The sequence below is a fragment of the Gadus chalcogrammus genome, chromosome 3 (assembly GCF_026213295.1).
Source record: "Gadus chalcogrammus isolate NIFS_2021 chromosome 3, NIFS_Gcha_1.0, whole genome shotgun sequence".
Lineage (NCBI taxonomy): Eukaryota > Metazoa > Chordata > Actinopteri > Gadiformes > Gadidae > Gadus > Gadus chalcogrammus.
In genome coordinates, this window is record NC_079414.1 from 1,675,408 (window position 1) to 1,688,169 (window position 12,762).

Consider the following 12,762-nt stretch of genomic DNA (forward strand, 5'->3'; position numbering starts at 1 on the left):
AATTGCTGTTGTTGTGTTTGAAGCTGGCGCGAGGGTTCTTTTTTATTATTGTATAGTTCCGGCCAGGGTTGATCTGAGACGTTTGCAGTGACGTCATGACGTTGCTCTCGCCGGCTCCTTGGCTGGCTCTGGCCGGTGTGAAACCAACTGGTTCATAACTGGGATAAGGCTGGAACCTGTTTGGAACTGGCCCTAGCACCAGCCCGGAACTGGCTCTTGGTTCATTTTGGTGTGAAAGCCCCATTAGACTGAACAGCACTGCAGCCAGAGTGGGTTTGTTATCGACAGCGTTGCCAGATTGGGCAGATTTACCGCCCATTGATAATTTTTCCAGCCTAACGTGATTAAAAGTAGCCCAATTGGGTGGGAAATCTTCCCAATCTGGCAACACTGCTCACCAGCCAGGGATCCTGCTTATTGGTTCATAGCGCAGCCCGAAACGATTTTTGTGCGAATCAGACGCCTTAAGGTCACACCCACTCAGAGGAGGAATTTCCTCCTCTCTCCCATTGAAACCCATGTTATTCACCGGCCGCAGGTACTTTTGGGGAGATGAATGGGAGTCAACGGAGGCTGAGGGAGGACCTTCCTCCCTGATGTAATTGTCAATAGGCGATAGGGGGACCTAATGTCCCTTTACCCAGGGAAACAAACATTATGAATACAAAGGCATTAAAGTATAAAGTAGTCATATTTAAGGGCATTACCTCATTACAGTAGTCTGGGCAATCTACATTTTTTTATTCTCAACAATGTTAGGGAGGATCTTCCTCCCTCTCCTCAATGGAGAAGCCTCCACTGGTGCATATGCACGTACACACGCACGTGCACACACCGTACGTCAAGACAAAGGCAGCGACACACTGGCCGAGCTAAGACGTCATGTATTTTAAAATGATCGGCTCAGCCATCGACACACACGCAGTTAAGAACACACGCACACGCACACACCGCAGCGACACTCGCCCAGGTAAGATTTTATGTTTTTAAACACAACGGCTCCGCCATGGACAAATGCGCAGATAACAACACACACACGCAAGCACACACCACAGCGACACACTCCCCAGGTAATATGTTATGGTTTTAACCATAACGGCTCCGCCGTCGACAAACTCTCCCAGGTAACACGTTCTGTCCATAGACTGTAGAAATTGTGATAAAAGAAGGGAAGAGACCATTTCTCACCTCGAAAAGCAACGGCGGGTGGTTCATTTTGTAATATAAAAAGAGTCAAATTAAACATTACAACGACCGGCATATCAACAGATAATTCACGTGATCTTAAAGAGACATTGTCCCTATAACACAGAACGAAAACATGTCAATAACACAGTATGGTGCATTAAGTCTATAGAGTCAACCACAAGACTACACTTTGTTGCTCAAACTTAATATTACCCTCCTCCTTGAGCCTCCCCAAATGTCTTGCAATATTAATATCCCCTCCCCCCTTCGGACTGTTTTATTCATCTGTATGCTATGTGTGACTGTAGGCTACTGCTGCCTGTCTTGGCCAGGACACTGGAAGCAATGTTTAATCTCAATGATGATTAATATTTTTAACTAAGCAATAGTAGTTGCCTTGCATTTTAAAATGTCAAAGCCCTTTTTCCCCTGAATAACAGTAAACGCAATTTAATAATTGATTTGCATGCATAGTATACCGAACTTGCAACGATTACCCCTGTTACCATAATTTTACTAATTTTATAATGTAATCAAATGCTCACACACTAGCTACTTCCAGACACACGTGTAAGTCCTGATATTCTCCTGATGGGCCGTGTGTGTGAACAACATATCCTGACATTAGTACCCTGAAAATCTCTTTAATAATACTACCCCTGAGTATTTTTTCCATAGGAAATGTAAATTACCTTATATAGCAGGAAACCGGTGGATTGCTTACTCCGGGTAGGAAATGAGTCCTTAGCCCAAGTGAAGGAGTTCAAGTACCTCGGGGTCTTGTTCGTGAGTGAGGGTACTATGGAGCGTGAGATTGGCCGGAGAATCGGAGCAGCGGGGGCGGTATTGCGTTCGCTTTACCGCACCGTTGTTACGAAAAGAGAGCTGAGCCGCAAGGCAAAGCTCTCGATCTACCGGTCGATCTTCGTTCCTATCCTCACCTATGGTCATGAGGGTTGGGTGAGACCGAAAGGACGAGATCGAGGGTACAAGCGGCCGAGATGAGTTTTCTCAGAAGGGTGGCTGGCGTCTCCCTTAGGGATAGGGTGAGAAGCTCAGCCATCCGTGAGGAACTCGGATTAGAGCCGCTGCTCCTTTACTTAGAAAGGAGTCAGCTGAGGTGGTTCGGGCATCTGGCAAGGATGCCCACTGGGCGCCTCCCTTGGGAGGTGTTTCAGGCACGTCCAGTGGGGAGGAGACCTCGGGGAAGACCCAGGACTAGGTGGAGAGATTATATCTCAACACTGGCCTGGGAACGCCTCGGGATCCCCCCTGTCAGAGCTGGTCAATGTGGCCCGGGAAAGGGAAGTCTGGGGCCCCCTGCTTGAGCTGCTCCCCCCGCAGCTATTTAACGATGTAGGTAAACGAATGTTATACATTGTAAAATTATAGGCAAAATGTTATTATATTATGTGCACAGAAAGTTTTTACATTATCGACTGTGGTTTCCACATTGTTGACATAGGTTTTGGAAGTGATATTATATACTACTAGAGTTTTCTCAACCTCTAGTTTTAGTTAAACCCGTGTGTGCCTCCGGATGATTTCATGAATTGCAACGACAGCGTTGGGTTTTCCGACATCTCTGACGAGAATAACGGGATTGTAGCCGTTTGCAGCCTCCCAGACTCCTGCCGGAGCTGAATTCCAGGAAGAGCTCAGCTCCGGGGGCCAGCGGGTTGCCGTTAATCGTCTGATCTGTGATGAAATCATGCGTTGTTTAATTTTGGGACAATTGCTGCCTTTATCGGAATAAAAAAATGATGATGTAAAAAAACAATTGTCTGTATACTTCACAAAAGTCGACCCTGTTGAAAAATCCTGGCTACGCTATTGATATATACACAGACAAACAGACATAGACACAATAAAGGCCAAATCAAATTTCCTGAACGTATGCAAAATCCACACAGATCAACGTGGCTGCTCGGACTGCGCAAGCCCCTTCTTTTAGGTAGGGAGTAGTACATCAACGGCTCTTCAGTTCAGATCAGTGCATCGGAACTGAATGATTCTGCAACATCTCTTTCATACAAATTAATTAATTCTTCAACTTATTGCACTGGAAAAAGGGTTTTAAGCCGTACTTCATCTGATTATTATTTTGTAATTCAATTCAAATAAACATTTTTTGTTTTATTTTTAGAATAACTTTTTTTTATTTCAAAATACTGTGAAATATAGATATTTTTAATTAGGAGCTCAATTAAGAAATATCCATTTTGACAAATGTAAAATTTTAAGGTTGTGTATTCAACTGATTAATACTTTTGTCATTCAATCCAAATATTTTTGTTTTGTTTTCTTCCTAAAACACTGTTATATTTGATTAGGAGCTCAATTTAGAAATAGTTGTTCAGACAAATGTACAATTTCAAGGTTACGTACAAGCCTGCGCATGCGCATTAAATACAAAGACGCTTACGACTACTGGACCAAACCGCAGTGTTGCCAACTTAGCGATTTTGTCGCTATATTTAGCTACTTTTCAGACCCCTTTGGCGACTTTTTTTCAAAACAGCGACAAGCGACAAATCTAGCTTCTTTTTCAGCTGCTATTGGTGACTTTTGGCGACTTTTTGAGGTGAAAGCACTAGCCTTGACCAGAGTGACGATGACTCACTGGTTCTGTGAGCTAGTACAGTCTGTCTGTGTCTGGAGGGAGGTCTGGAGTAGGTTTAACTCTGCCATTTAGATTGTTAATACATATGATGTCGAATCCAGACAGAAGCGCCCCAAGGCCATGAAGCGGCGAGAGCCGAGCGGGAAAAAATGATGATGATGATGTATACAAAAATATGTTATGTTTAAAAATGTTCATGTTTGAATGAGAAACAATTGTTTGATTAAATTGTAATCTTTTTGATTGGATAAAACAAATTATTTCTGATAGATATTTCTTAAATGAGAAACAATTGTTGGAGTGAATCAATATTTTTTTGTTTAGGATTTAACATACGATTTAAACGTATTAACTTCATTCAAAGAATAGAATTATACTTGGTGCCAAGTTGTATTATTTTGTTTTTATGAACATAGGAAATATTGTTTGAGGCAAGCTATATATTTGTCATTGGCTCAAGTTATGTAATATAGATGTGAACCATTACCCTTGTTTTTTTTAATTGAAAACAGAAGGCTTTTTCCAGTGTGTCGATGGAGCATACTCGATCTCCCAACTCCTTTCCCGGTTTGCTCATCGGTTCATGTGCATTTGAATTCTGAAACGATATACTGCCCCCTTGTTTACATGTAAATGTGCAGTGGAAGCAGAACTGCAGGCAATTCTTCAGCTGGTCTCTGAATCCAAATGTGGATACTGAGAAACGTGGGGAGCACAGGACTGTAAATTCAGCTTAGATAGACACGCAAACATTTATACCTCAGAAGAATCTCTGACTGAGGCGTGTCGGGACTTACTTGAGGTCCTGGAAGGGTTCAGCTCTGACATGCGACGTCTCCACAGAATGGCCAAACACCACGCCTTCGTCTCCTGTAGAGAGAGAGAGAGAGAGAGAGAGAGAGAGAGAGAGAGAGAGAGAGAAGCTGTTCAGGACTGGTTTCTAAATTCTGGAAAGAAACTGAACAGGTAACCCTTCCTTTTACAGTCCCCTAATTACTAGGTATTTACCCGGTACATACATGGTAAATCATAGTGTATTACTGGGTAATTACCACTGGTAATAAGAAGGTAAATACAGAGGTAGTTACCGGGTAAATACATGGTAAATCATAGTGTATTCCTGGGTAATTACCACTGGTAATAAGAAGGTAAATACAGAGGAATTATCTGGTAAATTATAGTGTATTACTGTGTAATTACCACTGGTAATAAGAAGGTAAATACAGAGGAATTACAGCTGATGTACTAAGTAAAACCTCCACTATTACCAATCAACTCAACTAAGTAGCGTGTAGTTGTAACTGTTTTAGGTTGGTAATAAATCAGATATTGTGTACTTCCTAGGAAAATTAGGCAACCAATTCTTAGAAACACCTATTATCCAAGGTTTATGTTGGTAACAGCCCAAATTTAATGATGTACTATTAGCATAGTACTTTCCAATAAAATACTTTTTCTTAGTTATTATTCATAGCTACACCCATCAGGGCTCCAGACTAACTTTTTCCTTGGGTGCACTGGTGCGCCTAAATTTTTAATTTGGGTGCACCAGCACGTATTTATGGTGCACCCAAGTTTTGAGTTGTTGGGGGGGGGGGTTGGACCGTGCCTGCCTTGCGCTGAGTTGTTGACGGGGGGGGGGGGGGGGGTGGGGGGGGCAACCTGGGCAGCTGCACCGGTTGCACCGTCGATATTTACGCCATTGATTAATAATATCTTGACCATTAAATAAATGCCGAATCTGTATCTCTCATAAAGAATATCGTCAGACAATGCCAAGGGATCGGTTCTGTCCCGAAAAACCCTCTGTCTCCGGAGAGACGCCTGTACGATAAGTGCGTCGAGGTCCATGGGAACACCCACAAATGGTGACGCCATTATCGGAGGAGGGGCTAGGAAGCTGTGCACGCCGATATAAGTAGCCGATCTCCGGGTAGACTCGCTGAAAAGCTGCTCCCGACCAGGTTTGGTTGCGAGCGTAAGTCACCATGGTGATACAGCGACGCTTAAAGAGATCGACTTTCATGGTACAGCTAACCCAGGCTTTCAGCTCAACATACCTCGCTAACCCTCTAATCGAGCTTCGTAGTACAGGCCCCTGGATTGGGCTTCGCGGGTTTGTTTCCCGGCGTTTCTATTGTTACCGGGACCTAATCAATACTTCATTCACTGCCTAATCAATACTTCATTCACTGCCTCTTCCGTGGTTATTACAATATTATGAATAGACTGCTCTGTAAAAAAATAAATAATAATTATACCAGATACATTTTCAGTCGCACCGGTGCGCCCAAATAAAATATTTGGTCGCACTACCCCGAATTCTAGGCGCATGTGCGCCCAAATTAGGCGCACTCTGGAGCCCTGCCCATTTAGAAAGGGTTCATTCGATTTACTATTATGGAATTACTTACCTGGTAACAACCTCTGCAGGAACAGTTTTCCTCTGATGTCATGGTACATCTTCTTAAATACAGGGCCGTTTGTTTCCATGGTATAACCAGGTTCTTAGCATATCATTTATGATAGATACATTCCTTTATCCGTGCAGTCAACACAAACTTGTACCATGTTCGTTCTGCGACATTACCAAGTAAAACACGACAATTTACCCAGTAAGTAAGCTGAAACTGTACTGTAAAAGGAAGCCTCGTTTGTTTCCATGGTATTACCTGGTTCTTACCATATCATTTAAAATAGATACATTCCATTGTCCATTCAGTCAACACAAACTTGTACCATGTACGTTCTGCGACGTTACCAAGTAAAACACGACAATTTACCCAGTAATTAAGCTGAAACTGTACTGTAAAAGGAAGCCTTGTTTGTTTCCATGGTATTACCAGGTTCTTACCATATAATTTGTAATACATTATTCCCTTTTCCATGCAGTCAACACAAACTTGTACCATGTACGTTCTGGGACGTTACCATGTAAAACACGACAATTTACCCAGTAATTAAGCTGAAAATGTACTGTAAAAGGAAGCCTTGTTTGTTTCCATGGTGTTACCAGGCTCTTACCATATAAGTTGTAACTGGTTATTCCCTTTTCCATGCAATCAACACAAACCATATATGTTCTGCAACATCGTTCACCATTAGTTAAGCACTTTATTGTTGTTATAAAACCCCAAACCACTGTTGATGAAAGGCATATTAAAATTAAACAAAATCAAAGGCTTATCTTTCAAACAATGCATATCTCACAAACAGGCACTGAACACTGAAAAAATCGTACAAAAAAAAGAGCCGACCACATCAACTCAATTTAAATGTTACTGATTGTGTTTTGATAAAACACATGACAGTGTTAGGGCAAGTGACCACAAGGAAGACTGCTTCAACCTCTACAATTTGGATAAGTGGTGAATGCCATGCAGCAATCTGCCTATGGGAGCATCTTTGTGGTCATTCGCAAACCAATGAGTCCACTCGATGAATGAGAGATGGCTCTTTAGTGTCTTCTCTGTGAGATATCCCTGCAGTCTCCACATCTGGGATTTGAAGGCTGACCAAGACCTGACCAGGTACCTTCAAATCTCCCCTTCCATACTGTAATAAAGAATCAGAAGACAAGAAAATATACATCAGGACTGTCAATTAATGAACATTTCTAGAACATTTGTATAACTCAACGATTATTTTGTTTATCAGTTAAGAAAGGATGCTGGCCCTCTGGCCATTGTGTTTGGTCATATTGAAAAGAGAAAAAGGCATAGCCATAAATACAGTTAATAGGACGGGAGGGGACAGGCTGTTAGCTCCGGTTAGCACTTTAGCATCGAGCTAGCGGAGCTTCTGTCATTCAAACAACTCGGACATGTTGCTTAAAACCTATATCACCCAATTTATTAAAATATCCGGATTTAATCGGGCTCTCTCCCATAAGTACAGTTAATAGGACGTGTAGAGACAGGCTCTGTTAGCCCCGGTTAGCGCGATGCTAAAGAGCAGCTCTACCGGAGCATGCCACCTCAACAGGTGCAAGTTAGCCTCCGGTTTGATATTCGCCGGATATTCAGTTTTCCACCCAATCGGATTCATCAACATAAGTGCAATACATTACGGGCTTAGTATGTTGAGGACGGTTTAGGACACCGTATGGTGAAAAATCACAAACACATGTTGTCGCCATCGATGTCTGTGCAACAACGGCCGTTTCACAATTCGCGTACTTGTGCATGCTCGTGTGCTCGTGGACTCGTGAAACGTCATCAGTCGTTGCCCGAGCACTGTTCCAATTCGAAGCACGCATCAAGCGAGTACTGTCGTAAAACCCGGAAGTGTTCTTGATGCGTGCTCGATCTGGCTCGATCTGGCCGTTTCACCCATAGACATCTTATAGGTAGACGGAGCATCGAATGCTACCGCCTACTGGCGCTGACGAGACGCGGGGCCGCCATCTTGGAGTGGTCATCCGCTCAGTGTAATCCGTTTGGCTGGAGCAATGAACTGTCAGCGCATTTAATTAATCATACCTCACTGAATACCACAGATTTTCATGCGGTTTTTTGTCATACGTGTAGCTATGATAAAGGCCACATGGTTTGGCGTGTTTTATTATTCAATACTAATTATACCAATAGTACGGTAATGTTAAATCTTGCTTGTGAAAAGTAATCCCCCGATTCCTATTATGGATTGTCCGCCGATTTGAGCAGGAATACGCTGAACAACAGCCCGGCATCCTGTTTCTGCTGCTGTTGCTGCTCCCGGTTGACCACTCCAAGATGGCGGCCGTATTTCTCGCTTCCCAGCAGCCAATGCTCCGTCTATCTATAAGATGTCTATGGTTTCACCGAGCATGCATCGGAGGTGGCTCGTGTGTACTTGCAACCGCTATAAATCCCAGGATGCATTTCGCACTCGCAGCAGTACGATGGCGGACAATATGGAGAAGACGCACAACTGTAGCTTAAGTAACTCTTAACTTATATATATATTTATATAATATATAATATAATAATATAAGATAATATATATATATATATAAAGTCGTGTGTGTATAGCTTATACACATGACAGGACACGCATATCTTTTACATTTTTATTCATTCAGAATATTTACATACTATTTGAAAATGAAAGAGGCTGGGATTTTGTTTTACATCGTTTATATTGTTCAGTAGTATATGCCTAAATGAGGCCGTAGCACAGTTAACGGACAAGCAGAGGTGGTGACGTCATCGAGTCCGCTGCTGTTCCAATTGCAGGTACGTATTCGCGTGCTCGCAAGTCTGTGCTTGAAGTACGGACTTGCCAAGTACGTACTTGCAAGTCATCGAGTTCGTAGTACGCGTGCTAGGAATTGAGAAACGGCCCATGTTATGAAGGTATTATTGTAGCAAAAGTCTTTAGCACCTGTAACTGCAGAATTTGAATGCGTACACTAAAGTCACAGTAAATTTGAAGTCGTGTATATTTATTTTGCATGTGTACTCTAAAGTCACAAATGTGTAACAGTACATTTGTAGTCGTAAAAAACAATATATTTTTTTTTATACCATTGTAAACACAAAATAGGGTCTACGAGTACGCAAATCTGTGTTACAGGTGCACAAATCCTTTTGCTACAATTATTGCAGCGCAGTTGGTGCAAAACACATTCGCACACCCGTGTTTCATAATCTGAGAACATGCCGGAAAAGATGTGCATTCGTAAACCCAAATTTGAACTAATGCATCAGAAGTTGCACATCTGTGAAAAATGTCCTCACAAATAAAATGATAAAGAACGCTATGTTAATTCAGCATTTTAATGAGCGAGCACAAATCCATTTTACAACTGCTCGAATCTGCTCCTGCAAGTCTCAGCTGTGGGTTTTTTTGCAGGTTGTTTTGCACCACGTCTAGGTGGTAAATGTGTAGCAAAAGTATTCGTATCCGTAGATGCCAGAGCGTCCGTGGGCGGGACAAAGTAGTCCCTCTATGGCGCGGGATACGTTTCTTTCTGGAGAAGTGGAGAGGGCGTCCTACTGAACGGAGGTGGGTATCCTACATTATGTTAAATGAAATGACTTAGTTCAAGTGAATTCCCCCCAAAGTATTGCATTAACATGCCACAAATGTCCTTCAATGTATTTTAATGGTCGCCATAACATAAGTTCAGAAATGTTAATGCAATACTTTGGGGGGAATTCACTTGAACTAAGTCATTTAATTTAACATAATGTAGGATACCCACCTCCGTTCAGTAGGACGCCCTCTTCACTTCTCCAGAAAGAAACGTATATCCCGCGCTGAATATGCTGTGATCTTTATAGCTCTATGGCTGGCACGCAGTGGGTCCCAGTGTAATTTGAGAAATGCATCCCTGCCGGCGATTTTCATTGGATTAGGAAATTATGGGCGGGACTATTTTGTCCCGCTCACGGACGTTCTGGCATCTACGGATACGAATACTTTTGCTACACATTTACCACCTAGACGTGGTGCAAAACAACCTGCAAAAAAACCCACAGCTGAGACTTGCAAGAGCAGATTCGAGCAGTTGTAAAATGGATTTGTGCTCGCTCAATAAAATGCTGAATTAACATAGCGTTCTTTATCATTTTATTTGTGAGGACATTTTTCACAGATGTGCAACTTCTGATGCATTAGTTCAAATTTGGGTTTACGAATGCACATCTTTTCGGGCATGTTCTCAGATTATGAAACACGGGTGTGCGAATGTGTTTTGCACCAACTGCGCTGCAATAATTGTAGCAAAAGGATTTGTGCACCTGTAACAAAGATTTGCGTACTCGTAGACCCTATTTTGTGTTTACAATGGTATAAAGAATATATTATTTATTTTTTACAACTACAAATGTACTGTTACACATTTGTGACTTTAGAGTACATGCAAAATAAATATATACGACTTCAAATTTACTGTGACTTTAGTGTATGCATTCAAATTCTGCAGTTACAGGTGCTAAAGACTTTTGCTACAATAATACCTTCATACCATGTGTTTGTGATTTTTCGCGATACGGTGTTCTAAACTGTCCTCAACATACTAAGCCCGTTATGTATTGCACTTATGTTGATGAATCCGATTGGGTGGAAAACCGAATATCCAGTGAATATCAAACCGGAGGCTAACTTGCACCTGTTGAGGTGGCATGCTCCGGTAGAGCTGCTCTTTAGCATCGCGCTAACCGGGGCTAACAGAGCCTGTCTCTTCCCGTCCTATTAATTGTATTTATGGGACAGAGCCGATTAAATCCGGATATTTTAATAAATTGGGTGTTATAGGTTTTAAGCAACATGTCCGAGTTGTTTGAATGACAGAAGCTCCGCTAGCTTGATGCTAGAGTTCTAACCGAACAGCCTGTCCCCTCCCGTCCTATTAACTGTATTTATGGCTATGCCTTTTTCTCTTTTCAATATGACCAAACACAATGGCCAGAGGACCAGAATCCTTTCTTAACTGATAAACAAAATAATCGTTGAGTTCTACATGTTCTAGAAATGTTCATTAATTGACAGTCCTAATGTTTATTTTATTGTCTTCTGATTCTTTATTACAGTATGGAAGGGGAGATTTGAAGGTACCTGGTCAGGTCTTGGTCAGCCTTCAGATCCCAGATGGGGAGACTGCAGGGATACCTCACAGAGAAGACACTAAAGAGCCATCTCTCATTCATCGAGTGGACTCATTGGTTTGCGAATGACCACAAAGATGCTCCCATAGGCAGTTTGCTGCATGGCATTCACCACTTATTCAAATTGTAGAGGTTGAAGCAGTCTTCATTGTGGTCACTTGCCCTAACACTGTCATGTGTTTTATCAAAACACCATCAGTAACATTTAAATTGAGTTGATGTGGACGGTTTTTTTTTTTGTAAGATTTTTTCAGTGTTCAGTGCCTGTTTGTGAGATATGCATTGTTTGAAAGATAAGCCTTTGATTTTGTTTAATTTTAATATGCCTTTCATCAACAGTGGTTTGGGGTTTTATAACAACAATTAAAGCGCTTAACTAATGGTGAACGATGTTGCAGAACATATATGGTTTGTGTTGATTGCATGGAAAAGGGAATAACCAGTTACAACTTATATGGTAAGAGCCTGGTAATACCATGGAAACAAACAAGGCTCCCTTTTACAGTACAGTTTCAGCTTAATTACTGGGTAAATTGTCGTGTTTTACATGGTAACGTCGCAGAACGCACATGATACAAGTTTGTGTTGACTGCATGGAAAAGGAAATAATGTATTACAAATTATATGGTAAGAACCTGGTAATACCATGGAAACAAACAAGGCTTCCTTTTACAGTACAGTTTCATCTTAATTACTGGGTAAATTGTCGTGTTTTACTTGGTAACGTCGCAGAACGTACATGGTACAAGTTTGTGTTGACTGCATGGACAATGGAATGTATCCATTATAAATTATATGGTAAGAACCTGGTAATACCATGGAAACAAACAAGGCTTCCTTTTACAGTACAGTTTCAGCTTACTTACTGGGTAAATTGTCGTGTTTTACTTGGTAATGTCGCAGAACGTACATGGTACAAGTTTGTGTTGACTGCATGGATAATGGAATGTATCATAAATGATATGGTAAGAACCTGGTAATACCATGGAAACAAACGGCTTCGTACCCAGTATTTAAGAAGATGTACCATGACATTAGAGGAAAACTGTTCCTGCCGAGGTTGTTACCAGGTAAGTAATTCCATAGTGGTTAATCAAATAAACCCTTTCTAAATGGGTGTAGCTATGAATAATAACTAAGAAAAAGTATTTTATTGGAAAGTAATCTGCTAATAGTACATCATTACATTTGGGCTGTTACCAACATAAACCTTGGATAATAGGTGTTTCTAAGAATTGGTTGCCTAATTTCCTAGGAAGTACACAATATCGGAGTTATTACCAACCTAAAACAGTTACAACTACACACAACTTAGTTGAGTTGATTGGTAATAGTGGAGGTTTTACTTAGTACATCAGC

General features: G+C 41.5%; 1 protein-coding gene across 1 annotated transcript in view; it reads right to left on the reverse strand.

Moving 5' to 3' along the window:
- LOC130377525 (zeta-sarcoglycan-like) overlaps positions 1-6,413 on the reverse strand; it is a 99,841-nt gene extending 93,428 nt beyond the window's left edge. The window contains exons 1-2 of the mRNA XM_056584684.1: positions 6,226-6,413; positions 4,609-4,681 (exon numbers count right to left, since the gene is read on the reverse strand). Of these exons, the coding sequence (XP_056440659.1) occupies positions 4,609-4,681; positions 6,226-6,304 (152 nt within the window). The 5' untranslated portion in view covers positions 6,305-6,413. The remainder of the gene's footprint in view (positions 1-4,608; positions 4,682-6,225) is intronic.
- Between the last annotated feature and the right edge of the window lie 6,349 nt (positions 6,414-12,762).